This window comes from Alternaria arborescens (genome assembly GCF_004154835.1).
Source record: "Alternaria arborescens strain FERA 675 chromosome Unknown contig_21, whole genome shotgun sequence".
In the NCBI taxonomy this organism is placed as follows: domain Eukaryota; kingdom Fungi; phylum Ascomycota; class Dothideomycetes; order Pleosporales; family Pleosporaceae; genus Alternaria; species Alternaria arborescens.
In genome coordinates, this window is record NW_021167876.1 from 328,878 (window position 1) to 355,984 (window position 27,107).

A 27,107-nucleotide genomic window follows, 5' to 3' on the forward strand; every position below is an offset into this window, starting at 1 on the left:
GATGCTGCACCTACAAAAGTATGCGCGATCAATACACTCGAAACGCCCGCTGTCAGGTGCGCATAGAAAGTAATCGCAAAGTCTGCCGCGAACACAGAGCTTGTCAAATACCTCAAGACACCAGCCAACGGATTGGGGTTCTACGACAAGAGCGCCCCGGGTACAGGACAGCGCCGCAAGACTGTCCTCGCTATTCATGATAAGATCTACGTTGTCTGAAATTTGCAACATTGACTCCACCAGAAACCATGTCCGCCACTTTCCGCAATGCTGGGTGTCGATGCTAAAAGGCGTGCTTACTGAGAAGACCAGAGTTAGTGCTCTGTGCCAGCAGGAATCAGCACGGCATTCGTGATCATGGGTTCTTTCCTCGTCTTCTCTATCCTCAAAGAGAACTCGGACACACGTGTAAGTGAACTGCTTGCTTTGTTTTGTATCCTTATTAACTTTCTCATCAACTTTCTCAGGTCACCAGTCACATTCACATAGTCGCTTTGGAAACGACTATTGAGAGAGCATCGCGCAAAGGACAAACCCAGAAACTCCGACTCGGTATCACGTTCAAGCACATCATAATATGACGAGGGCGCTGCCAAATGTAAGCGATATCACGCTACTCGATTGGTTGCCTTTCTGATTGGCGCCCATCACCATTACTAAAGGCTACTGTTCAGGCGCCTCTAAAAGCGATACTGCCGATGCAACTACACGAATGTCCGCAAACAAAAATGACAACTCCACAGACTGCATGTAATTGCGGATATTGTCTTATGTCCGGTGCGGTGCAATCGCCCCATGTTGTCAGCCTAGCCGCCCTAGCGGATATAACTGGTGGAAGAAGGAGTGTCGGGCGTATGAGTTTGGGGCGTATATAAGCAAACATCTACGTCGCAACCCTAGGATGATCCAGCACAAACACCTCACCCCAATCTCCAATACAGAAACAAAATGTCCCCCTTGTCCGCCCCTAAGACAATCGCTGGGAAGCCTGTTGGCCCCATTGGCTATGGCCTAATGAGTAAGTTGCATGTAGAAGACAACGATGTGCTATCACAATCACTAAGCATCACCCGTATAGCCCTTACGCTGTTCGGCAACATCACCCACGACGAGGCGACCAAGCCATTGAAAACCGCTCTGGAAAACGGTGCCACCTTCTGGAACGCTGTATGAACCACATGAGAGATTTGTTTATACAGCGGTGGCTAACATCCTCATAGGGAACCTTCTACGGATCTTCAGACGCGAATTCTCTCCATCTCCTCAAACACTACTTTACCAAGTACCCGGAAGATGCATCGCGCGTTGTGCTCAGCATCAAAGGCGCCTATGATGGAGCTACACAGTCACCAACTGCTAGTCCGGAGCAGATTCGAGCATCCGTTGACGAATGCCTCACCTTGCTCGATGGTCTCAAGTCCATCGATCTCTTTGAGCCCGCACGCGTCGACCCCAACGTTCCTATAGAGGAGAGTGTCAGGGCACTTGCTGAGCTAATCAAGGAAGGCAAGATTGGATCCTATGGCCTCAGCGAGGTGAGCGCTCAAACCATCCGTCGTGCTCATGCCGTATACCCTCCCGCTGCTGTCGAGATCGAATTGAGCCTGTTTTCGCAAGAAGCTCTGGAAAAGGGAGGCGTCGTCGAAACTTGCCGTGAACTCGGTATCCCGGTTGTCGGATACAGCCCCCTAGACCGCGGCTGGCTGACTGGGCAATTCAAGACTCTTGATGATATTCCCGAAAACGACTTCCGCCGGTTTTACCCCCGCTTCCAGCCTGGAAACTTCGAGAAGAACGTAGAGCTAGCCGAGGCTGTTGAGAATGTTGCCAGGAAGAAGGGGTCCTCCAGCGCACAGGTCGCTATTGCTTGGGTACAGCAGCAGGGTGTTCTGCCCATCCCCGGTTCCACCAAGGTGGAGCGCGTCATGGAGAACACCAAGTACGTCAAGCTTACGCAAGCGGAGACTCAGGAACTTGAGAAAGCTCTCAGCAAGGCCACTGTCTCAGGCCATCGATACCCTGAGATATTCCGAGCTCATCTGGACAAATAGGGAGGAACCTTGAGCAGTAGCTCGATCTGGATGTGATGTTACATATGCTTTTGTGTGCACATGACAGCGCCAATCTATCACATACGATCATAGGACACTAAGAATTAATTCTCCCTAGCGATCTGTCGAGACTCGCGGTCCTGCGTTAGAATTAATCACTTAGTGTTTCGTCTTAGTTACTCTTTCCAGAAATCGCAATCCTGTTGCTATACCTTCTACTACAGCCTCTATTATAAATAGCCACCATCACTTCCTCGGCGGCATACAACGATTGATCCACTGTGCTGTTACTAATTGCAGATCGCCATCCCGATATGTACTACGTGCACTCCCTGCACTGCGACACCGTAAACAAAAGGGTCTGTAAAAGTAGCTACACTACACGCCAATTCTACATGAATACCGACGGAGGTTCTAAGAACTACATAGGATTCGTCCAAACTGGCTTGTTGTTAGTCCAGTCAGCCTGCAGGGCATCAATCTTCTCAATAAGCCCCTTGAGAATGAGTGCATCCGGCGTCCCCCTCTTTGCCGCCTCTCTCTGCGCAACGGAGGTATATCCATCCACCAACTTGGCCAGATACTTGTCTACCAACGCGAAGCTTTTTGTAATAGCCGCCGCATTCTGAGTACGCATATACGTATTCCACTTTGTCTGCAGATCCAGACTTTGCCAAGTGACCTGCTGATTGTTGATGGTCTTTGTGATTTGTGGCAGGTGAACTGTTTCGAGTTCGTTCAATATCTGGCCGACCCGGTCTTTCTGAGCAACCAGTGTTTGGCTGATGAAGGGATCGATGTGGTAGCGGATGGCAGCGATAGTGTCTTTGACGTATTTGAAGAGTTTTACACCGTCGCCCGCATATGTATCGAGCGTGTCGGAATTGCGGGCGTCACTGACGCCCCAAAGACCTTCTTTGATGTTGTTGACTTCGCCATCGAGAAGAACGAGCTCGTTACCCCATTGGTTGGTGTGGCTGGGAAAGACAGCGCCAACCCAATCGATGGCAGACTTAGTCACACCGTTGATAGTAATTCTTTCTGCAACTCTGACGTCGTACCAGAAGCTTTGAACGCATTTGCAGAAGTTGATGTTTGTTTGTGTGTTGTAACAGTCGATCTTGGTCAAAGAACTAGACTTTGTTGGTTTGGCATATTTATCGAAGAAGTTCTTGACCATCTGGAATTCCAAGATATGCTCTGTGGCGAATCGTCCTGTATTACCGGCAGTAGGCGTTGCGATTTGACCAAAACCCATGTCAAGGCAGTCGTTGTAGTTTGTGTAGCCATATGTCGGTATATTTGGGAGTACCTGTCCAACCGAATGTCAGCGAGGCCATGTTAGAATTTGCTAAGGGAGCGTAGCTTGTAAAGCCTAGCCTCTTCGAGACATGTGAGATGACTTACGTTCAATATGGTACCGGAGGTGTGGAAGTCAGCGCTAATAATGACCATCTTGCCGCCGAGTTTGTCGCAGATGTCCTGGGTTTTGCGATCTAAACCTCGTGCAAACAGATGGTTGAGGGTCACATCGCCAGACGCGCGCTTTGCCAGAGAGGTACTACCGTCCACCACATGTGAAAGCTCTGAACACGCAGATCCTTCGTTATCAGGGCTTCCTCCAGGGCTCGGGCACAACAGGTCCTGTAGGGGAATGTGAAATGGGGGACCCCAGGGTGTGACGCGTTTGCCAAATCGGTGTACCGTTATGCTATCGTTCGCAATACCTGAGAGCGCATAAGAGTGGTAAGGAGGAAGACCACCATCGATCGACATAAAACCGCGCTTAGTGGGCTGGCCTGATTGAAGGTCGGGACATTGGCCACCCTCGGGAAGACCCACCTCACCAGATCCTGGGAGATCCCACGTCTTGGTGCCCCAACCGAATGCTGCCGGAGTACTGACCTGCGCATACAACTTTGCGCCCACGTAGAAGCCATATGTCCACGGACATGAAGCTTCAGTGCTCTTACCAGCTCCAACCTCCATGCGAACGTAGCCATCAGCTACGACTCCGGCCGTCGCGGCCCCGACCTTCCAGTCGTCATCAAAGCGAATACCAAACTCTGCGACAGCCTTGAGATGGGCCTCAGCCTGGCCTGAAGCTAGAACAGCAGCGTAGAATTGAGGTTCCAGCAGGCCGTTTTTGTCACCAGTCTCTCCAGAATCCAGTTCCTTGTCAGCCTGAGGCTCGTATTCCTCGGAAGCGGCTGGGTAAGTTTGCCGGACGTCCCAATCCGCAAGATCGATCTTTGTTTCTATCTCCGCAGATAGTGTGAGGCCAGCGTTGAACTCACCAACCACACGGACCGAGGGACCAATAGTAACAATGCCAGGAACTCGGAACGTTGCGCCTGGGAAGGGAAGAGTGAGAATTGTCTTCTCTCCCGACTCATACGAAACCTTGATCATAGCTTCGAGAGTGAATACAGCAGTGACCTTACCACTGTTACTAAATGTGAGATACGACTGGCTCAGGTCAAGAGAGCCGCCTTTATTATCGAAATTGAGCTTAGTGATGAGGGTGAAACCAAAACTGGTGGAGATCTCGACATCTGTGAGAGCCTGCACCAAAACATGGGCATTGAATTTCGCTGGTCCTGTGCCACACTCGACTTTGTCGTCAATGATTTTGGCGATAAATTGCTCCTTCACGTCGTGTGTAAACTCTTTCTCGATCTTGGGGCTGACCAAGTTCGTGAGCCAAGCAAGCACGTCGGATCCGAACCATCGCTTGTGAAGCTCTTCATGACTAAGAACACCACCGTGGTAGTCGTCCCGCCACTCTTCTTCGAGCCATCTCTTATGATTGCCATCAAAGTCGGACAAGGAGCGTTTGGATTTACGCTTTGTGCTTGCAGCTGCGACAACATTGTCCCAGTAGTCGTTCTTATTGGAGAAGTCTATCCTCATCTGGGTATCACCAGAATCGCGGGGGACGCGCCTGAAGTTGTAATCAAAGGTCAGATCATAGACCATTGGCATATGCGATGCTCGCTTCCGAAGATGGTGCGGAATTGTCTGATTCACAGCAGGGACCATGTGTTTCGCGACAGCATAGCGGCCGGCTCCACAGCCAGCTGGCATTTCAAGGATAGTGCCGGGTACACCGTGTCCAAGTCCAATATTTTGACAGTTGTTGTTCTCCGAGACGTCGGTGCAAAACATCTGGATGGTTTGCTCCTCTTCACTTGGCCCACCTTGGCAATTGAACACTTCCCAATGAGAGCCATCGCGTTTATCGAGAGAGTGTTGCAGTTCTTTAGGCGATGCAAGCACGACGAACTGAAATGCAGCATTCGAAGGGTCATCGTCGGTCTTGTCGCCCTGTCCACCAAAAGTATCGTCCACATTGAGCTCGAAGTCCGTATCGACGTCGTCCCCAGTCGGGGGTTCGCTGAATAGCCGATCAAGTGGTACCGGAAGAAATAGCTGTTTACCATCCGTTGGGTCGCAGCAGTAGACTCTGTTCCTTTCCAGCCGAGGGAAACAGGACTGCCCAAAACCGTACGGGCTATCCGTGAGTTGCACTTGCTTTCCGACCGGGCAATGGTTGTCAAAGCAAGATCCGGGCTCTCCGTACCACCGGCAGTTCTTCCAATTTTTGGCATCTTTCTTTGGGCAGCAGTATCGTTTCTGCATGTCGACGTCAACGGCTTCGAGCCAGTTAACCAGAGCGTTATCAATCAAAGTCATCGCGTCTGCAATGTCGGCAATCGTGCTAAGAAAAGTGCCTGAAAAGGTCATTGTCGTGTCATCGTTATTGCAATCCTTGCCGACGCCTGCCCAGTAACAGTCATGACCCTTAGCCGCAGGTGACTCGCAACAATATGCTTTGTTTCCGTCTTCACAGTACTTCCCGTCACCCCACTTATTCATCTGAAGTAGTACCTCATTGTCGTGACAACGGCCATTACATGGAGGTGCTTCACCGCGCCAGTGACATTTGTCAGGATCGGGTGCACTGGAAACTGGACAGCACAGCTGGCTGTCCTTTTCTTTGGAGTTGCGCGTGACAGGCTTCGCGCCACCGCATGGTTGCTGTTCAATCTTGAAGAAACCAGCCTTACAAGTGCCGCCACAGTCAGTGACATAACAATCCGGTACTGTGGCATCGTCCCAAAAGGAGGCGTCATCGGCAGTCATTGCGAGAGCTTTGACAGACTTTGGAGAGACGACGGCGTTAAGAGCATCCAAATCATCCGTATCTTGATCAATTGCCCAAATAAGTAGTCCACCGAGACCTAGCTTGTTCGCAAAGTCAATCTTCGCCTTGAATGTATCTTTGTCATCATACGAAACCCATTGGTCTTGATTCCAGGTGATGTACTTGACTTGAGCCTCCTTGTCTAAAAGTTCGAAAGGTGGTCAGCAGATCTGTCACATGTGTTGGTCTCGGCGTGGCTGCTTACCATAGTAAGGACTGATCTTGTGCTGCTTGATCACCTGTTGAATCTCTTTGTATGTCAAGGTACCTGAGTTGTCGGAACAGGGACCAGGAGATGCTCCGCCCTTGAAGTTACAGCCAGGTCGGTAACACGAGGGGTCTGATAGCTGGAAACTGCGACCGTAGAACCCTAGCCCCAGATTAAGCTTCTCTGGTTTGATGTCGTTGCGCCAGAAAAGATCCAAAGCTAGCTTGATCTCGGTCAAGTTCGAATGCCCATATATGTGGTTGCCAATTGGATTTGTTGAGTCCCAGATCTAGACATATATGTTAGAGCTTGCTCAATAATATAATGATGCATATTATCGCTGCATCCGAAACCTTGACTAGCCACCATGAAGCTTGTGAGGAGAGCAATTCCTCAAAATCGTGTTGTCTCTTCAGCTCGATATCTAAATTTCCGATACACACGAATAAAGAAGCGGGAGGCAAAGATATGGCTTGACTTACTCCATGTAGATCATAGCTCATAACATTGACGAAGTCAACGTAATCCACAGCTTTCAGATCAAAATGTCTCAGATACCAGAAGCTGGTAGGAACAGTGAAAGAGACAACATAATGTATAAGCTGTTTATCGTTCTCCTCGTTAAGTTCCTTCAAGAACGTAACAAAGTTTTTGCCGTCTTCAGGCTTACCACCTCGATCAGTTGCTCCAGGATACTCCCAGTCAAAGTCCACACCATCGAAGGCGTACTGTCTCATGAAAGCGAACAACTTTTTGATGAACAAGGCGCGATTAGCAGCGGTGCTGACCATGTCGCTGAAGACTGGCTGAGTTGCGGTGCCATTATCGTTAAAGGTCCAGCCGCCAAGAGCAATGACCGTTTTCAAGCCAGGGTTCGACTTCTTGACATCTGTAAACTGCGAGAATAGATCGGGGCTAAGGTCGTCCATCGGTACCAGATCGAAAGTGCCAGGTGAGATGTACCCGAAGGAAAAGTAGAGATGAGTTAGTGCGCCTGTTGGGATGTCTTTGAAGTCCTGCAAATCGAATGAGTATGTTGCACTCGCTCTTGACTGGCCTGACCCACCATGCCTTGACATTTCCTGTCATGTGCCCAAGCTTCGTAGTAACCGATCACTATCTTCTGAACATCGCCGCCAGAGCCACCAGAGCCTGGCTGTTCGCAATTGCTCTGGCATTTTGGTTCGTCTTCGGTACCTTTGTCGCAAAACTCCTCGGTCATGCCGCAAAAGCTGTGGGCTGTAAGCTGGTATCATCGAGAATTTCTTGACTAGCATACCCAAATTCTGAACAACAAACATTGAGCGGACATTTCGCACCAGGTATCTTAGCGTCTTTGCCACACTCCGCTTTGGCATCGCAGTTTGACCAGCAAACATCGTTGGGACTTTGACCGGTTGTGCCGCAATACTTCTCACCATAATTACAATATCCGGTAGCCTTTGGGCAGCAGGCCCCATTCTTGCATGGCTTAGACTCAGAGCATGAATAGTCCTCTTCAGCTCTTGGCTGTAGAGCGCGTGGGGTGAGATGCGGACAAATAGGTGCAAGTTCCGTGTACTTTTCTTTCGCAGAATAGTCGAACGGACTAAACTCAAGTCAGCTACGAAGGTGCTACTTCTCACAGAGTTCGTATACATACTGAGTAGGCTTCACGCAAGTTGGTGGCCCGTGAGACCTCTTATGGTGAAAGCGTGCGTGCGACTGATGCGCTGTAGCAGTGGAGAGCAACACACACAAGACAATCGCCCACCGTACGAACGCGGAGGTCAATCTGGACATCTCGGTGTCTAATCCCACTGATAACAATAGGGAACAAACCAAGATCAAGGACTGAAGAAGAGAGTTTTCAGAAATGTTCTGGCTAAACGGACGCTGTCCATCTTACTGGTACCCACAACTCAAGTACGTTAGCATCAACGTTCCCATCTGGACCTGCCGTGGACTCAATGGACGCCTGAGTATCAGCGGTCACCGTAGCAGCGAGTAGTACGCGTGCAATTCGCGCCCCTGCATACAAGACCAAGCTAACGGACTGGATTTCCAGACTTGTACTGGAAGACATGCCGCGGGAAGTTTACCATGCGGCCCAGACATGATACCCCGTCTATATTTGCGCTTTACCGCATTGGTGCCTTCGGGTTCGCTTGCTAAAACTTCGGGAAATAATATCAGCTTCTACCTAAGTATTAGGAAGGACACAAGCCACGTTGACTGAGTGTCATCTTGTCATTCGGAAGATATGCCTGCAATACCAGGTAGTTGTTGAACTATCATGTCTCCAGGTACTTTCCATATCGAATGAGTTTTTAGCGCGCAGTGCTATAACATAGAGGCCGTCCCAGCGGCGGCCGAGCCTGTCCTTCTCGCCACGGGATCGCCGCTCAGGTTGGAATGGCTGAAGCGCGGCCGTACTCTCAAAGCAGGCATGACAACCTTGCGACCGAGAAATCAATCGAAGCGGTGGAGATTACAAGGACAAAGCTAATACTGAACATCTGCAGGGCGTAAATCTTGTCAGTGGATAGAACATTTGCAGCTCACTGATCTTCCGACTCCCAGTGGTGCCAAGCTTCAAGGTCTATGCTTGGCACCAGGCATTCCATCCGGATTCGGGCCGCGCCGAGTGCTCCGTCCTCAGGGCTCGCTTTCTAGCCTGTTGCTGAACAGATTTGGGGTCTTACATGTTGCTAATACCCAACAAGACTTATGCAACCCGCACCGGCGCCAGACAATGATCAGGATGGAATGCCGAGCGATTAGGTGCCCCATGTAGTGCGGCTGTACAGGCTTTCATGCCTCGATGTGAATTGCAGTAGAATCACCCTGCATCGTCGCTCTTGGTTGCAATTGTTCTTGTGAGTACGTCTTTCGTGGACCGTCTTAGACTTCTTACACGACAATACTGACTCTTACACAGGAATGCGTTCGCATAGTCCCAGAATGTTGCTGCGGCTTCTGCTACCCCTCTGGTATCTCCCATCGGCCATTGCGATACCCTTCTTCAGTAACAATACCATCCCATCCAATCTGACCAGTGATTGTGCGACGGCCCTTCTTACAGACGTTGAACAATGTCCTCCCACCGTGGCTAGTTTTGCCATTGGATATTACTACCCCCCCTCGGTGCTGGAAAAGGCATGCACAAGCGCCTGCGTTACTGCTCTTCAGCAGTATGAAGCAAGCATTGCCACAGCTTGCACCGGGCAAACTTGGACAGCATACGATGAGATAGACGGTGCACCACTGGACTTGATTGCCAATGTTATGCGATTCAACCACGATCTTGTTTGCCTCAAGGACGCGGGTCGCTGGTGTAATGTAGTTGCGGTTGCTGCAGCCATGCAATCAGATCCAGGACGTAGGTAAACCGATACACCAATTCCAAAATCATTCTAATCAGCACAGAAAGCCCAATGGGCTGGGACACTGAGCCACCAAGCGGCGTGCAAGCCTCTGGACCCTGCGATTTGTGTTTCATCAAGAATCTGCAGAAGCAGGCTGGCAGTCCGTACTACGACGGACCTCAAATTCGAGAGAGTTCCTTGTACGAGTCAAAAACATCCAGTTGTGCTGTGACGGGCTATCCATTGTCTATCTCGTCTTTACCCTTCCCACAGTGAGTAAAAACATGTATATTTGTTCAAAGCTCCATACTAACTCTATGCAGACTTCCAGTTGCTAGTCCCACACCAACATCAGCGGTCTGCAGTGGCGAGGAATACGATATTCAGACCGGCGATGACTGCTACAAGATATCCAAGTCTCAGAGCATAGGAACAGCCTGGCTGCTTTCAGACAATTCTCTTACTGCTTATTGCGCCGATTTCCCACAAAATGGCAAATTGTGCATCAAGAACACATGCAAAATCTACACTGTACAACCTGCGGACACCTGCGAGCTCATGGCTAGCTCTAACAACATCACCATCGCGCAATTGAAAGCCTGGAATCCGGTAAGTGCATGGTGCGCAGGTCTCGCTTCTCTACTACTGTTCTGACGTACCTAGATCATTAACGCTGGCTGCCACAATTTATATAAGATGAACGGGACTTCTATTTGCATCTCCAATCCTGGTGTAGCATATGTCACTCCCCCAGCTATGCCACCTCTGGCACCAAGTACAGCCGTCAGCGCAGCACCCGTGCCCACCAATGCGAAGGACGAATCGAATCGACAATGTGGGCAGTGGTATAACGTTGAGAGCGGAGACTATTGCAACCTCGTGACAATGAGATATGCGATAGCAATGGCTGATTTCGTATTCCTGAACCCATCCATCAACGCGAACTGCACCAATCTGCTGCTAGATATCAGCTATTGTGTAGCGCCAGTCGGAGACAGTGAGTACATTGATACACTAGATAATCGAAGTTTTCGGCTGACCAACTGAAGTCAACACCTACTCTGGGCGACCTGGCTACCACACTCCCGGTCCTTCGGGACTACCGTGTACGTATTTCACCATGCATATTGTGCGTCACATACTGACCGTATGAAGTCACCAAAGTCACTTTTACGCCCACGAAACCTGCTACGACAACATCCACGCCCACACAGCTGAGCCTTGCGATTGATACAAGAGACGATTGTTACCAGTACTTCGACGCATCACAGATGGAAAGTGACATAACAGGGACTCTGTATCGCCACCAATGCGATTTGGCTGCAGACGTATACGGCGTAGAGGTTTCCGAACTGCTCACCTGGAACCCTTCACTCGGCAACGATACAGAAGCTCTCACTTGCAGCTTCGAACCCGGGGTTCGCTATTGTGGAAGGTTCTATTTCGAGCCGCCAAAGGCCGGTCCCGAAGTAGGCACATCGTTGGATTTCCCGATCAGAGTGAGCGCAACTTCGCACGTTCGACACATTTTAGCTAATAGTTGGAAAACAGGAAGGTTATGACACAAACTGTACTGAGTTCAGGGATGTGTCTAAAGGTTTTACTTGGTCAGTGCCTCTAACAACACGTCGAAAAGCTCAAGCACTCACATATTTTGCCAGCGAGGATGTTCTGGCTTTGTTCGATCTCACCTTGGCTCAATTCTTCAAGATGAATCCGGCTGTAGGCTCAACTTGTGCAAATCTTTGGACCGGTGACACACCTTTCATTCCCTGGAAAATTATCGCGCATGCTGACCGAGGAACAGAAACGGCGTACTGCGTCAAGTCGCCCAATGCCCCACCGCCCGCTACGAGCATTAGTCCAACCTCCGTTGCTCCTAGCAGTACAGTTGCACCGGGACCTGGGGCACCGACGCACACTGGACAGCCTGCGAACTGTGTTCGATGGCACATAGTCGAGAAAGGCGATGATTGCTCGATTCTTGCGAATAAATACTTCATCACCTTGGAGCAATTTTATGCCTGGAACCCCGCCGTGTCGAATGATTGCCGCGACAACTTTTGGCAGGGATCGGCATACTGTGTTGGAACTTCGGATTCGATCAGCGTGAGCAGATCAGCTCTCCCACCGTCGCCTACTCCCAGTGCTTTCGTCATCCCATCGCCAAATCAAGCAAACAACGCGATCAAAGAATGCAACAAAGTTGCTCAGGCGCAAGAAGGAGACTGGTGTGCTGTAGGTCCATGAAATACAGTTCTGTGTCGCTCCAAGACTAACTCTAATTGTAGTTGTTCGCTGAACGAAACGGGATATCTGATGCGCAGCTATATGCGTGGAATGCAGTTTTGGATAATGGCAATGCTTGTGGCAGTTCTTTCTGGAAAGATTACTGGTACTGTGTTGGAGTAGCCGCATAAACAGATATGTACGAGTGCGATATGCCACACTCGTCTGTTGTAACGTTGTTCTTGGAGCAGCACTTAGCCGTCTGCATAGGCAATGCACCTCACGGTAGCTAGAGATCATATCTCATCACACCTCCCATATATATTGGAACGGCTGGTGCCGGCAATCAAGATGTCCCTGGTCAAGGCTCTGACTTGCTTGGACAAGCTGGAAATGACGTTGTTGTGCCGGTGTCGGACGATTCTTGTCGACCATGGCTTTCTCAATAATGAATATCGCACCAGGCCGCTGTATATGTAAGCCCCATGTTGCCGAAGCTGAATGGATGTTCCATGTAATTATCTTTGTATATCTACACGTTAGCATTCTCGAAGACAATTGCCGCGCTTGTGCAACAAGAACTTGAGACATCATAGCTTGATGTGACGTCGCTGCGGCGAATGGGCGCATCTTTAAGGGTCAATATGATAACAATCGAATGCTCTTGTCGTTCGGAGAGCTACTCCACTTGTGATAAGATCTCAGACTCATGAGACACCTTTCACCTGACGATCAAATCAATGGCGATCAATCATAAGGCGCCACACCGTTAGTCTGTTTGGAAACCCTTGCTAGCGCCTCGGTACTCTCGTGTACCTACTCAACAGCGTTCCCACAACAATGGTGCGCTCCTTTCCTACCTCATTCGCGCCATGGACAAACTGCCACAGGAGCTGATCAATCGTATAGTGTGGTTCGCAGAGCGTTACCCAGACCAAGGAAAGTGGCATTCGGCGATAGGACAATCTTTCAAGCCCGATGGTGCGCCATCTCAGTTTCCTCGCCTTGCCATTCTCAATCGCACTTGGAAGGAAGCAGTTGAGACCATTACATTTCACCATCTAGGTGTCAAGAGCGATGAGCTGGAATTGCTTCAGTCGATTGTAACAGGAAATCGCCGCAAGTACCTCTCCTGGATCAATTTCAAAGCGGAACTGCCAACATATTCGGAAGAAGCATACGAACACAAGGAGTCACGACTTGATCAGCATGCCAACAACGAGGCATTTACGAAAGCTGTTAGCGATCTTTTCACCGTGTTGCGAACCTGGGAAGATAATGGTGTGAAGAACGGAGTGCGGCTTAACATTGTGGGAGCTTCGTCGCCAACAGACTTTCGGGAAGTGGATGAGCTCCAGATTGAGCTTGGTGAATGCAGAGATATCCAATCCGCTCGTTGGGCAGACTCGCACCTGCGCCTTGTGCAACCCGAGAATCTGCCTACATTATCTAATGTGCAGCATCTCACTATCGAGAATTGGGGCGGGCGAAGACTTGCACCAAGCGTTGCACCAGATTTAGGTGTGGCACTGCCAGAGCTCAGGACAGTGGACTGGGAGTTTCCAGACTGCGAGGCTGATTCTGACGCGGGGTCGGATCAGGATTCATTGGATTCAGACTTTGATCCGGAGTGGGAGTCGGCGACATCTCCCAAGGCGCGCGCCTCAGCGCGCGCTGAATTTGCCAACAAGCTCTCGACGACGCATTTCCGCTCGCTCAATTCTGCCAATATCATCTTCTACCACTGCACTCCCTCAGATCAGAGGCATACAGTTCCGAGCATTGTGCCAGAAGGCTACACATACGACCCGTTCAGTTCATCAATTCGAACCTTCTCACAATGTCTTACAACTCTCACTTTGAGTGCGCACGTCGACCCCACGCTATTTTGGCCATCAGATGAAAACGCGATTCCACCGTCTTGGCCACACTTGAAGTCGCTTGACATCACATTTGACATGGTCGCTCCATCTGGTAAATGGTACTTCACTGGTCCAACACCGGCCTACGATTCCGACGATGACCCCGAGCACGGAGTTATTGGAAGTGTCGATACACGCGAATTCAGCTGGGCAGACTTCCGGCAGCACCCCGACCCAGAGATCTTCGATCCTTTTCTCGGCGCGCTTGCAAAAGCCGTTACTCAGATGCCAGTTCTCGAGTCCTTCATGCTTACGTCTGATATGGTGGGTAAGACAGGGAAACTGCACATTTCATATCACGCGCCAGGCCAGAGAGCGGAGTGGGGTGACGATGGGCCGGAGGACAAGGATCACAGGAGGATTTACTACGCGTGTGAGACTGGGGTATGGGTACCAGAGCCACAGATCTCCGAAGGATTGAAACGCGCAGGAGTTCAAAAGTACGGTGGGGAAGCGATCGAGCGATACGTGGGAAGTCAGTACTATTGAACGTGAACAAGTTGAATACACGCGTAAGAACATACGTCTAGACGCGGCTACTGCCGCAGTATTTTCAGCAGGTTGGACGTATGCCATGGGGTGATGGCCCGAAAGAGTATTGGGAAGATGAGGACTAGAGAATGATTAGTGGATCGCGATCACTTTGAGCATTGTGCACAAGAACAGTTTGATAAGGCAGGGCATATTTCATTGACTCTCATTTCAAAACGGCGCTCTTCCCGTGCGAGCTGATCTCCTGCGTTCTTGACTAGCATTCGTGTCCTTTTGCTATCTCTCTTTCTCGGTCTTTCACAACCTCTACGCCGCCTCTCTCTCACCCAGCAATTGCTGAGGGTTCTCTTCTTTGCCTCGCAGAACGAGACGTGTTGTGTGTCGCACTCATTTGACAACTGGTGAATCTGATTTCGGAAACTTCATGACACTGCCGTTTTGCAGTAACATACATGATGTGTGCATGGACGATCATCTCGTGGATTCCTTGTGTTAGCGTCCAGTGCGACAAACGCCGCTGCGCTCTTGTCTTTGTGCCCAACGATACCGCTCTCTGACAATCTGGTTCCGACGCCATGACGCTCGCTGAATCACACCTTCACTTTCGGTATGCCCTGTTACTGTTCCTGCGCTATTCCCCTACCTATCTTCTCAAGCATAACTTATCATATATACTGTTACCTTACGGTCCAAACAGTCAATATCAGAGTTGTTATACAGGTAATGACGATCCGTGAACACAATGCGGACCGCCACAATTTCACACTGCATCGTTACTGGAGCTGTCTAAGCTCGATCATCTTGTTACGCGAAGAAAGCTTAGGTCTGCCCACCAGCAACAAAACAGGATGGGCTTCCAACCCAATACTAAGAAGATCAATATGGGTACGGCGATGGGGAGAGAGAAGCGCGGTCGGGCAATGCGAAAACCTCAAACACCTGCTCGCGAGGCACACAAAAATAGCTCTAGAATCGAGCCCAATACTCAATTAGGCGCCTCACAAAAAATGCCAATCACGCTCGATAGCGATGATGATGCGCTAATAAAAACTCCTTTGCGGTGAGCTCAAACAGGTGACACACAATACACCTCAGATCAACGCTAACATTAGTAATCCGGCCCGTCATCAATCTGCTATCTCGCTCGTCGATCTGAATTTACAAGCTTTTAGTTGTAGTCCTCAAAGATCTCAAAGGAACCAAGATACGTCGAATGGAAGCATCGACGCGTCACTCGAGAACACCCATGTGCCCACAGTCTTTGTTTTACGCCGCTCCTCACCCGCGTCTACCAGCAGCACAAGGCATCAGGAAAAAATTGTTTTGAAAGGCAATAAAAAGACATAGAGTCTTGTCAACACCTTCGCATACCGAGGCGCGTCCTCGGATGCTATCTAAAGCCCTCTTAGTGCTGAGGAAGAAGCAGCGACTCACAAGCCTGCCATATCACGCAAACGTCGCCGGTTTCGCAGTGCGACAACAGAATTTGACGAAAACATAAGAACACAAGGGGCGGGCACTGGTTTCGGGTTTGTGATGACTTCGGAAACATCACAATATCTCTAACAATGAATGGTAGATATTCGAACGCTACTTCAAATGTCCGATCGACCACGACGGCTGATGCCAGAACCTCGGAACTCCCCACTCTTAACATGTCTGTTACGTCAACTCCCTGCGGGACTCAGTCGGGGACCAAGCGTCCAAAGGAGTGCAAGCCTGGGGATATAAATATAAGTCTCCTAGATATTGACGACTTCAATATGAGAAGCAAAGTCGCTCAATTGATGGCTGTAGCACCTACGCTTGCTGTCGTAGATCTCTAGCAACTCATCATCGATAAAGAAGGTGACTTACTACGAGCCAGGAAACAAGCTGTTAGAATGAACGAGGCACCAGCAGTACGGTATCGACCTACAGTAGATGAAGATGGTGACGAGATTGTGGTCAAGATAGACTCGAATGATCCAGCATTCGAATGGGATGACGACGAGCCACATCCCGATCTCGGCACTGCTACAGCAACTCGTCCATCAAAGCCACCACTGAAAGCTACAAGGTCCATAAGTCTACAAGTTTTGCTCGAGCAGCTAAAAGCACGAAGTCAAACACGAAATACCGCTCGAATGTAGGCGCCAAACGAATGTCGGCATTCACGAATCCTACGCATGCAAGAGGAACCAGCAGTGGCCGCGACTTTGTTGTTCTGGACAACTTCGTCCACTACAGTCTCGATTCTAATGTTTCCAATGACTCCTCCCCCTCTACCAGCACTGATGTGCACAACAGATGTGTAGATGGCGACATTGAGATACTAGATGCTGATGATCAACTGGATCTAGACATGGATATACAGTCGCGTTTTGCATATAATTCAAGACTATTGAGAGGTATAAGAAGAGCTAGAAATATATAGATAGTAGCACGAATAATTCGTACGATATACAGATAGAGTAGGTTTAACTTAAGAGTATAGGGTGTATGCGAAGAGCTGGGTCTTAGAATTCACGTTGCAGTATTATCATGTTTTACACTTGCTTGTTTTTATTGTCTTCTTGTTCTTTCTATTATTGATTGAACGTTCACCAAGATTTATAAGTCTTCAAGGTAGGATAATAGAGATGTAAGACAGTCTTTGCGCAAAAACATATTCTTACAATTAGCAATTCCTCTTACCTTACAAGTAGCAAGCTCTTATTTCCTTCGTTTTTATGAACAACAAGCGAGCGTCGATCTGTAATCTTGGCGCAGCTGAACCAGTCTACCAACTGAAGGCATCTACATGCAACTCAAAAACCGTCCTGTTGCCTCTGCCCAGCCCGGCCACCAAGGCTCGAGCTTCGTCTCACATCTCCGCAGGTCCGCATACGACAACACCGACCTTCTCGTAGCTAGAATCTATCTCCTTCTGCAAGATTTCACTGATCGCAAAACGTTGCCCGACTAAAACCTGTTTGTTAGCGACGTTGCCAATAGCCATGTTCATCTCATGCACTAAAGCTTGATCTTGGGCTTTGACGCTCCAGGCCAGTTTGACGTTGGTATGAACGGGGATCCAGCCGAGAAGACCAGTAATACCGACACCGCCGCCTATCAATGACAAGTGGTCAATATCCAGGGCATAGGTGCTAGCTGAGGGTGGGTATGGTCCGTCAAGTATTGTAAGCAGTCGAGCGTTTCTACTCAGCATCTTCGTCATGCCTGTTCTCTTCTTGATGAAGAAAACGCCCGCCGTGGTTGCCGAGTCCGTCACATCGCGCGTATCAGGGGTCGCCGGTGCTTTGTCGTCCGCGAAGTTCCCTCCAGCGTGACTGCTATCTGACGGGGAGTCGTTCGAAGACGTCAATGCTAGCGTATGCTTATATCTGCGAAACAAGGCGCAAGAGTTGATGGAAAAAGGATGGTTTTCCCATGGTCGCAGTGGGTGCAGAATTGGAAACCCAACGTAGCCAACGTAGCCCGGCTTCGCCGCCCACCGTATACCGGGAATGTCGATCCGGACGTAATTATCTCCTACTTCGGTAACGTCGGCATACTGCAGGCTATTCTTCAACACGCGTAGTACGCGGACAGCGCGGTTAAAGAACCACACTGCGATGGCAGCGTAGAGCTAGTTGCAGTAGAAATTATAGCCCTACCTTAGGATGACATGGTACTAGCAGCCTACAATGACGAACATGGCAAGGATTATGTGAAGGATGAGGAAGAACTCGTAGGCGGTGCGACGGAAATAAAGCATGCTCAAAACCAGCATGGCGCAAGTTAACACAGCAACGACAGTGCCCCATAACTAATATGACTTGACAGATTCGGTAGGGTAGCTGTCGGATCCTTTATACGCCAACAAAAGCGTGATGCTGTGCACAATGGCTTGAACGGCGAAGGTGCGAGCGACCTAACTGTGCAGCACAAGGTATGTTCCGTACGACTAGTTTGTGATGCAGAGTAAGAAGTTGTTGCGGCTCGAGAAGAGAACGACAAGTGGGAGAAGAGCATAACTGACGTGCCTAGTTCGATAGCTAATGTAAGCAAGAATTTCCTCTTTCTTTGCGAAGCCCCATGGATTCGGTTGCGAATTATTGTACTTTACCGCGGACAAAATGACGTTGAGAGCGATGAAGAAGAATATGTACGCGGCTTGGCCGACTGTTGGTGCATTACCGAGCATGTCCACTTTGGCACAACGTTGCTGATAAGTTTCGTAGCCCAGAAGTTTTCTCTTTTCCAGATGGGAATGTCTGCACTACATCTTATGCTCATGCAGTAGGCTATGGACTCCAAGAAGGGGAGATCTTGCGCTTGGCAGGCTCACATTGGCGGTCTCAAAGTCATGTCCATGTCCATGTGCATGTCCATTGAGTGGCCATCAGCAGAGTCGGTCGTGGGACATCATAGGCGTGTGGAGACGGCATTGTAGCACGAGAACCCGCAGTTAGGGTCGTACCACAAAAATCCATACCCAGGAAATTTGCTGGAGACTAAATTTGAGTGAGCGATCGGAATCGCTGAAAAGACAAAGAGCCATATGAGCTCCATGGTAGCGTTATCGCGGTGAATGTAGGGTGCTCAGTGATCGGAGAATGGTCTAGGGAAAGTCAGAAAATCAGCGTAGACCCGCAATCAAATTCACCTGTCCCCGACCCACCACTGCTGTGACTCTGTCGCACTTGACCCCTGGATGCCGAATTACTTGAGCATTCTGTGGACGAAATTTGTTGATGAGCGAGTTGAGGGAAGCTTCCAACCACGTTCGAGAAATACTTGGTTTGCCCCGTTGATTTTCTGACTAGCGGCGTCCAGTGTTCTCGCCAGGATTGAGAGCATGTTTGCGCACATTTCGATGGACGCGCGCGAATCAGACTGTAGACCTCTAATGTCGGCTTCGCCTAAAAAGGCAATGTTATTAATTCAGCTCTGCACTCCTTGCTTCTATACGCATATTTGCAAAGCGTACGAATATCCCTACGATATCTCAAGCCATAGAGTTCTCTGCCGTATCGTGAGTAGAAACGAATCATAATTCTAGCATCGACGTACAATTTGATTGGCGTAACATTACTGCCTAAAGATGGTTCTGCCGAAGTTTTTTCAAACTTCAGGATAAGAGTATTTATGTTTAACAAGAGACAAGCTTCCCCCAGTACACATTCTGCAATCCAAAGTTTGTTACTCAGCGATCGAGAATCTACTTGTCTACTTGGGCCAGATTTCTGCTCATGGCGCTAAAGTGGCGGGCAAAAGCATCGTCGCGAATGTCACAAGTCTTCTCTTCCGCAGGTGCATCGACATCTCACACGATCTTCAAGCAACGCCTCACCTGTTCCTGCACATTCGGTGTTTTAGGTTCGCGAAATATGCGTCCCACAAAAGGTTTGCCTATCCCAGTCAGCGGACTGTGGTGGACGCCATGCTGCTACTTGCTCAGAACGAGAAATCTGGTTCAGGGAAAGATAAAAAAAATACAAGGCGTATTTGACAACTACTTCAGACATTGTACTTCTCATGATGAAAAAGTTGCGAGTCTGGGACTTGATGCTCTAGACTTGCGGATCGCGGATTTTATACAGTCGCCTGGTGGCAAGGCTGATAGCACTTCTACCCGAGGCGAATCGGGTAGGATAAGAAGATAGAGCAGATTAAACGCAACGATGTCCTCTAATGCTTGATAAGTGCTTTTTCCACTGTTTGCTTGAAGCGTGTGTGCGGCATCGCCAAGAATCATGACTCGATCTCTGCCCCGATACAGTAATTCCGGTGTGTTTTACAGAGGATAAACCCGGTCCGACGACATTGTGGTGATGATTTCCTGCATCACAGGGTCTTCCACGACCCGTAGCCGTCAATGAGTTGCTTGCAGACTTCCTTCAGATCGATCGGGTTTGATTCTGGAATGTCTGCCAGTCACCAATATGACCATCAGCCGACTAGCTGCTTTTCCTGAGGCGCTGCACTGCAGTACTCGAAGGACTTTACAGGACCAAAGGTGGAAACCATGTTTGGTTCTGGTGTCACGTGTGCTGGGAGGTCGCAGTTTATAAAGTTCCTATACCGCATATACCCTTACAGTCGGAATCAGTCCAACGTCGAGCAAGAATCGGAGAATGTTGAACCTATTTGTAGACTGTTGCATGCCGTTTCTTGTCTCCCAGACCGAAGATGACTCGTTTGACAACCCTACGAACGCCATCCGCCTCGATGACGAAATCAGCTGTCTTCGTTGCGCCATCTACAAACCTGACGATTGATCTGTCGGGTTCCAACTAAACATCTACAGACTGGCCGCGTTGCACGTTGTCTTTTCTGATTGGTTCGTAAAGGTATTCTTGAACTTCATGTCTCAGTCATGATATCGTGTACTTTCCTAGAAAGCCGCCGTCTCCGCTCGATAGAACAGCTAAAGTATAGCCCCTTGTAGTCCTGAATGTGTAGGGTCTGCTCACATGCCCCCTCTATCTGAAAAGGTGGTATAAGTCTTCATCGATATATCGCAAAAAGCGCACGCCATGAGGTGTAAGCCCGATGCTATTACCGACTACGGCGGTGGTGTCGGTAAGGCTCTTGGAGGCTGTAGCACGTGGAACAGCACTTTTTTGAGACTCGAATGAATCGTATATGAAGACTCCGTGCCGCTCAATGTTAGGTAGGACTTTTCGCAATTGTAGATCCGTTGCCAAGCCGGACACTCCTGTACAAACTATGATGATCTTCATGGTCCCACTCAGACTTGCAGAAAGTGACAAGGAAAAAGACAATGAGGAGAGGAGATTCTTCAACGCGGTTGCAGTAGTAATTGTCAAGGTAGCTAAGTTAGAACAGCCTTCAATATACCATAGTAGCAGGCATAAGTTTTGTAAGTAGGTGTTCGGCCTAGCTAACGATATATAATATTCTGCGCTATGATTAGTTGTTTAGTAGTTGTACGTACCTTTTTAGTTACATAGTATAATAGTGCAGAGCTATTTTCTGACAGTAAACAGCGTAGCAGATAGAACTTCTAACAAATGCAACATTAGGTAAGCCTTCTTATCATGCTAAGCTAATAGCTAGTGGATTAAGGCTGCGAGTGCTTGATCGCTTGACTCTACCTACTTAAAGATAGTAGCAAAGTATAACTCTATAGCCTGTGTATCTTCTAGATCACCGACCCACCCCACGTGCATATCAGGCCTAACTACAATGACAGCACCTTTCGTTCTGTCAACGCCCCATCTCTCGTACGCCAAACCATCGCAATAGCGGTCATAGTGCACAGCCTGATCAACATGGATACGTGCGTGGTCCCAGCCATGGTAATCAGGGTCGAAAGGGCCGTACAGTGCGACAGGGAAGTCAAACATTGAGATAGAGTCCGTGCTACCAACGGCGCTGTGGATGGCGAGAAGATCAATCATCGACTTGCAGGGTCTTTCGTGGAGGAAAGAGATGGCAGGATGTTGGCTGGTGGCCAGGACATTCCGCAACAGCGGAGGCGAGGGCTGGACGAAGCAATATGGGTATCGGTTGCGAAGAAGCGATGTCGCATTACCGTTCCTGTCTTTCTTCTCTTCGTCAAGTTCTTTGCAGAACGTATTGACTCTGGCCATTTGATTTGGCAGACTCACGTCTCCAGCCAAGAGGACAATCCTGAAGCGGCCGTCACTCTGAAATAGCCTGGTAGTCCAGTACAGCTGCGAGTTTACGTGGCCTAAAACTCGTTGATGTTTGAAAGACTCCCCAACAATGAGCCCAGTCGCAGCAGCTTGTTTGGACAACATTTTGGCAACTAACATGCTTTCCGGATAATCGAGCTTGAAGCCGTCTGCGAACTCTTTGAACCGCTCATGTTGCTTGAGATACTCGTCGGGATCGACGATCCCGTGTTCACCGAAAAGCGTTCGATCGTAAGCGACGAGTCGTTGAGCAACGGGGTATCGTTCCCCCACATAAGTCGTAAGGAGAGCTTTCTCATCGCGAACTATGCCAGCTGCTGCCATGGCAACTTTCCATCCAAGGTTGTATCCGTCTTGCATGCTTGTGTTCATGCCCAATCCTATCTTGGGTGAATGCATGTGTACAGCGTCTCCGGCGAGAGAGATGCGAGCGGAGGGATGTTGGTTGCGTTCGGCAACAAGCTGTCCGACCCCATACACACTCCACCATTCACAGACTTTGAAGTCTAGTGTGTACGGCTGGAAGAACTTTTTGGCTTTTTGGAAGATCTGGTCGAGAGTGACTGATGAGCGGTCAAGCCTTTCGTTGGGAGATGCGCTGTCCAAGGGTACGTAGAGACGCGTCATGTTGCGCTCGCGAGGGATGATCATCAGTATTCCTAGCTCGGTCTTGATGAAGGAAGGGTGATGTATATCGGGGAAATTCGTCATTGGGATGATGTCTATCGCGCCCCTAATAACCGTCAGTGAGTGCAAATTAGGGACATATCGAAGTTGATAACATACCATACGGAGTGAGCCGAGGCGCCTTCAAGCTTGTAGTTCAGCTGTTGCCTAAGCCAGCTATGTGCGCCGTCGCAACCGATCACGTATTTGGCCTTGACTAGCTCAACATGCCCGGGCGAGCCGCTAGTACCACTCTCCTTATGTACCTCATCGTCCGGTAAATTGCCCTTGGCGATGATATCCCGTCCGCCAAAAGCACCTGGTGCTGGGGGTGGATTCGCCTCAATATCGGAAAGCGTACGCAAGGTCAGTTGGATGGGATAGCTGTGTGGCTCATTCTCTTGGGAAGCATCGTAGACGAGGGAGTCAGCTACTACACCGCGCTCCACTTTGAACTCGCCGTTGGAGACCTCAGTGATTGAATCGAGGATGAAGCGTTCAATACGTCCCTGGGAGATGGTGGTAGCCAGGAAAGGGGAGGGTAGGTCGTTGACGTAGTCCCCCTGAAGCTGCTGAGTACCTGCACGGATGAGTTGTCCCTCAGAACCTCGGAACTGTGTTTGGGTTAGTTGAACGTGCCTTGCCAGTGGAATTACAAACAGTTAGCATACCCAATTCTTCAAGTCTTCGAATATGAACGACTCTTTCGCAAGCTTCTCAATTATCCCCCCGCCCATACTGTCGAAGAACTCATTCGTACGTGGCCTTAGCCCGTCGGCATGGCCATTGATCACCTTGGTTCCACGCTTGTCGATGATGCGTGCCTTGATGCCACAACGCGCCATCCACCAAGCGGCCATAAGACCCGCGGGGCCAGCACCTATTATGACCCTGAGTAGGCGCGTTAGAATCGTTCGCTGAAGGAATTGAACCAGCGTTTTTGTTGGGAACTCACACATTGGTCTCCGACTCCGTAGTAGGCTCTAGGGCTTTGTAAGGACACATGTTTTGCTGACAAAATGCAAGGATTGCACGGAAGATTGTATGATGATAGCAGAATTCAAATGTAGTACTCAGGTAGTTAACTGATGCAATTCCCCGTCATCTACAAAGCAATATAAATACAACTGCCTGAAGTCATTAACAAGGATAGCCATGATGCGTACTCACCTTCATCAAGGCGTCGGGGAGCGTTTCGTCCGCCTTACACGGTGTTTGTCCGTTGTGTACATGATTTCGTACGAAAAAGTTAACAAAATGACGACGTCTTACTTCCAGGAGTCTGACCAACGAGGCGTGTTTTGCAAACATACGCTCGAATACTTGCGGAAGCCTCGGCCGAGCTCCACCTCAGTACGCTAGCCGCCATCACACGTCGCACTCCGCAACCCGTGGAGAGCGTACATCGCTTCTTCGAGCCTCCTGCTTGAGACCCCTGGATTACTCTCGATGGTTGCCAATTCTGATTAGGGTTTGAATGACAGGCTTCCGCGAAACTTTGTCGTGATGTGCGATGCGAGGGGCAGTATCCAATGTTGACACCGAACGGCACTCAACCCTCACGTCCAGTACCGCAGATCATGCACAAGTATATAGATTTACTAGAGATAATATGGTAATTTGAATCGTGACGTTCAATACACAAAGCTTTTGTTGGATACATACTGTTGTATTTCTCACCTTGCATGATCCTACACTTTAGCTCACCACAATATCTTCTTTCTGCACATGAGCCGCTTCCCCACCCCTGACTCGCTCAAACGTCTATTGGCCACCCAAATCATCATATGTCCTATAGACCTATATGATCATCACTAAACTCACCCACAGTGTGTCTCCACCAAGGACGCACCTTACATTGTGAATAATTAGGAAGAGGATGTTAGCCTTGTGGAAACGGCATTTTGGGTGGTTTAGAAGTCTTAAAAGTTAAACGAAGACAGAAAATAGTCTTTACGCAAATAATTCTTATAATTAGCAATTTCTTTCCTCTTAACGTAACAAACTCTTACTTTGCTTTCTTAGTCAAACAGATTCTGATTGCCATCTCTCTTTTTAAACCATGCTATTGCTATGTGGAAGTGTTACTGCACTAGACTAATCATTCTTCTTACTCCAACCTCCCGCCATGGCAGTGCAATGCCCCAGATTCTCATATACTAAGCCAAGACGCCTTCCTAAGAGAAGAACCAGGCCATCAAAGGCTGCATTCCGCGCGGTAGTCACTCATCTGAACTCTATCAATTGTAGAGCTGGCAACTTTCTCGTTCCTGCGATCGTAGAGCTCTTAAGTGACGAAGAAATAAGCCCTGAGGAAGAGTACAGAATGGTGAATCATGCTGCGCAGTAAGCCCGGTACACGCGAAGTGGTAATCACAGGTACTGATCACGACACCAGGAAAGCACTGGAGATGAACAGTAATTCGACGACTAAAGATCAAATTGAACGTAGAAAAACGAGGAAGGGTAAAGTCACATCTGGCGCATTTCCACAACAACAACGAGTTGTCATAGACTTAGGTGATAAGGAAGATGACTGTAAGCTTCGATATACCACATACCACATTCAAGGCTCTTTCCTCACTCATATCAGCACCATCAGTCCGCTTCTCACCACCTAGTGAGAAGACCGGCAAAAGAAAGCGATCCGTGAGCCCGCCTAATGGTATCACAAAGCGACGCGAAGACAGCTTCTTGTGTAGCGCCGATAGCAACAACGACCCAAAGATCATGAAGTCAAAAAGACCATGACAAGAGTTAAACGCAGAGCTCGATGATCTTGGTATCAACATGGAAGGATGGACTGCATCTGAAGATGCGTCTAGGATACTACGGCGGCGAAAGTAGATACGCATGATTCCGAGCGGTACGCCGTCCAGTAATAGTAGAAGATGACTGCAAGTCATATCGCTTGCCACTTGGGAAGAAAAGAAAAGCAAGAGCTAGGAAAGATCCAGTCATTGAATCATTATCAAATTTGATCACAACCTAAACACATAGTTCCATCGCTATAGAACTATGAAGCCCCTACTTCATCTAGCCCATCCCTTTCCCAACACCTTTTCATGACAACAACCCGCCCTCTCTGCTCAATAACGAAGCATCTTCACCACAACGAAAGCGATACCGAAAATTAAGACGATTCCAGCAATGATAATACCGATAGTAGCACCAGTCCATATACCGTCACCACTAGATTCAGTGGCTTCTGCTTTCATAGCCAAACCAAGTGTTGAGGTAGGTCGAGCAGGGATATCTGCCGCGGAGATTCGGCGTAAAATGTCCTTAATAGTGTGTGAGGACACCAATGTCGAGAAGGATGTTGGGGCGGAGTCTACTGGCGATATTACCGTTGGCGTAAGCAAAGAGAAGGAAGGCACAGAAGGCGCGCAGCTGCGGTTGTGGGTTGGTGTGGGCGCGACGGCGCTGGGGATATAGGGGTAGAATGGTGGCATGTTGTTGTGATGACGTTTTTTTTTGGATACAAAGGTGGTTGAAAGTCCGGCTTTGAGAGTATCTTATGATGCGTCGAGAGAGAATGATGAAATGTGGTGAAGAGACTCCAAAGGTCTCTTGTAGACCAGGTGCCGATGTGATGTGAAGACTTGCGAGACATATTGCATTCACAATATTCGCTTTGGAGACTCTGGAATCATTTCGTAAGTAAACAACGTAAGGTCCTTAAAGTCAGTGTGCACTACTCACTGCTGGTTTGCGCAATTCGAAGCCGGCATAGGACACCGTTTTTCGCCTCATCCACATCTCTCTTGCCATGGAATTGCATCTTTATAGAGTTGACTCATCTTTACTCTCTATCTTCTCACGGCTCTTTCTGGTGCGCGAATATATGCGCTATTTGCGCTGGCCCCAATGAATTGTTGCATCTGCGTCTCTACCTCTTTCTTCGCCATACGCTCCTGCTCTTGTTGCGCCTGTAGCTGCTTCTTATTTTGATATCGCTTCACGGTTGCCAGGTAAAATACCCATACTATAAATGCGAGGAAAGATGGCGCAAAAATGCACATTGGAATAAACCATGGTAAGGGAATAGGACCGATTTTGTGTTCTTCGGCGTTGATGGGTTCCGCGCGGTGGTGGAATTTAAGCGCTGGCATATTGTATTATCTATGTAAAGAACGTGGTAGGAATATTATCCGGTTGCGAAAATATATGTAGAAACGACTGTGGGTGAATTGTTGAATGAATGTGGACGAGTGAAATGTCGAAAGGTGGTTCACGATAGTTAAGCCGTGATAAGAACAGTGAAACCCAGAAAAAGTAATATAAGGAAAGGAACATTGATGGGAAGAACTAATCACTGTGTTTGAAGTAACGA

At 49.0% G+C, this 27,107-nt stretch overlaps 9 protein-coding genes across 9 annotated transcripts; 5 read left to right on the plus strand and 4 right to left on the minus strand.

Annotated features, from left to right (window-relative positions):
- Window positions 1-357: 357 nt before the first annotated feature.
- On the plus strand, window positions 358-581 carry AA0111_g8478 (hypothetical protein; the record flags this gene model as incomplete). Its single annotated transcript, XM_028654929.1, has 2 exons — window positions 358-408; window positions 468-581. 2 exons carry the CDS (start codon window positions 358-360, stop codon window positions 579-581), a joined length of 165 nt encoding a protein of 54 aa, XP_028503868.1.
- Window positions 582-948: 367 nt separating this feature from the next.
- AA0111_g8479 (hypothetical protein) lies at window positions 949-2,051 on the plus strand (the record flags this gene model as incomplete). Its single annotated transcript, XM_028654930.1, has 2 exons — window positions 949-1,167; window positions 1,221-2,051. The coding sequence occupies 2 exons, from the start codon at window positions 949-951 to the stop codon at window positions 2,049-2,051; spliced, it is 1,050 nt and encodes a 349-aa protein (XP_028503867.1).
- A 421-nt stretch (window positions 2,052-2,472) lies between these two features.
- On the minus strand, window positions 2,473-8,248 carry AA0111_g8480 (hypothetical protein; the record flags this gene model as incomplete). Its single annotated transcript, XM_028654932.1, has 7 exons — window positions 2,473-3,363; window positions 3,459-6,400; window positions 6,464-6,755; window positions 6,949-7,482; window positions 7,533-7,698; window positions 7,746-8,054; window positions 8,109-8,248. The coding sequence occupies 7 exons, from the start codon at window positions 8,246-8,248 to the stop codon at window positions 2,473-2,475; spliced, it is 5,274 nt and encodes a 1,757-aa protein (XP_028503977.1).
- Window positions 8,249-9,409: 1,161 nt separating this feature from the next.
- Window positions 9,410-12,063, plus strand: AA0111_g8481 (hypothetical protein; the record flags this gene model as incomplete). Its single annotated transcript, XM_028654933.1, has 7 exons — window positions 9,410-9,827; window positions 9,875-10,085; window positions 10,137-10,422; window positions 10,477-10,810; window positions 10,863-10,919; window positions 10,969-11,312; window positions 11,365-12,063. The coding sequence occupies 7 exons, from the start codon at window positions 9,410-9,412 to the stop codon at window positions 12,061-12,063; spliced, it is 2,349 nt and encodes a 782-aa protein (XP_028503978.1).
- An 851-nt stretch (window positions 12,064-12,914) lies between these two features.
- On the plus strand, window positions 12,915-14,453 carry AA0111_g8482 (hypothetical protein; the record flags this gene model as incomplete). The annotated part of the gene is made up of 1 exon (XM_028654934.1): window positions 12,915-14,453. The coding sequence occupies one exon, from the start codon at window positions 12,915-12,917 to the stop codon at window positions 14,451-14,453; it is 1,539 nt and encodes a 512-aa protein (XP_028504056.1).
- A 1,886-nt stretch (window positions 14,454-16,339) lies between these two features.
- AA0111_g8483 (hypothetical protein) lies at window positions 16,340-16,588 on the plus strand (the record flags this gene model as incomplete). Its single annotated transcript, XM_028654935.1, has 1 exon — window positions 16,340-16,588. One exon carries the CDS (start codon window positions 16,340-16,342, stop codon window positions 16,586-16,588), a length of 249 nt encoding a protein of 82 aa, XP_028503970.1.
- A 713-nt stretch (window positions 16,589-17,301) lies between these two features.
- Window positions 17,302-18,195, minus strand: AA0111_g8484 (hypothetical protein; the record flags this gene model as incomplete). Its single annotated transcript, XM_028654936.1, has 2 exons — window positions 17,302-18,066; window positions 18,124-18,195. 2 exons carry the CDS (start codon window positions 18,193-18,195, stop codon window positions 17,302-17,304), a joined length of 837 nt encoding a protein of 278 aa, XP_028503879.1.
- Window positions 18,196-21,541: 3,346 nt separating this feature from the next.
- Window positions 21,542-23,776, minus strand: AA0111_g8485 (Phenol 2-monooxygenase; the record flags this gene model as incomplete). Its single annotated transcript, XM_028654937.1, has 4 exons — window positions 21,542-22,838; window positions 22,892-23,385; window positions 23,443-23,662; window positions 23,727-23,776. 4 exons carry the CDS (start codon window positions 23,774-23,776, stop codon window positions 21,542-21,544), a joined length of 2,061 nt encoding a protein of 686 aa, XP_028503967.1.
- Window positions 23,777-25,860: 2,084 nt separating this feature from the next.
- AA0111_g8486 (hypothetical protein) lies at window positions 25,861-26,226 on the minus strand (the record flags this gene model as incomplete). Its single annotated transcript, XM_028654938.1, has 1 exon — window positions 25,861-26,226. One exon carries the CDS (start codon window positions 26,224-26,226, stop codon window positions 25,861-25,863), a length of 366 nt encoding a protein of 121 aa, XP_028503966.1.
- Window positions 26,227-27,107: the final 881 nt, after the last annotated feature.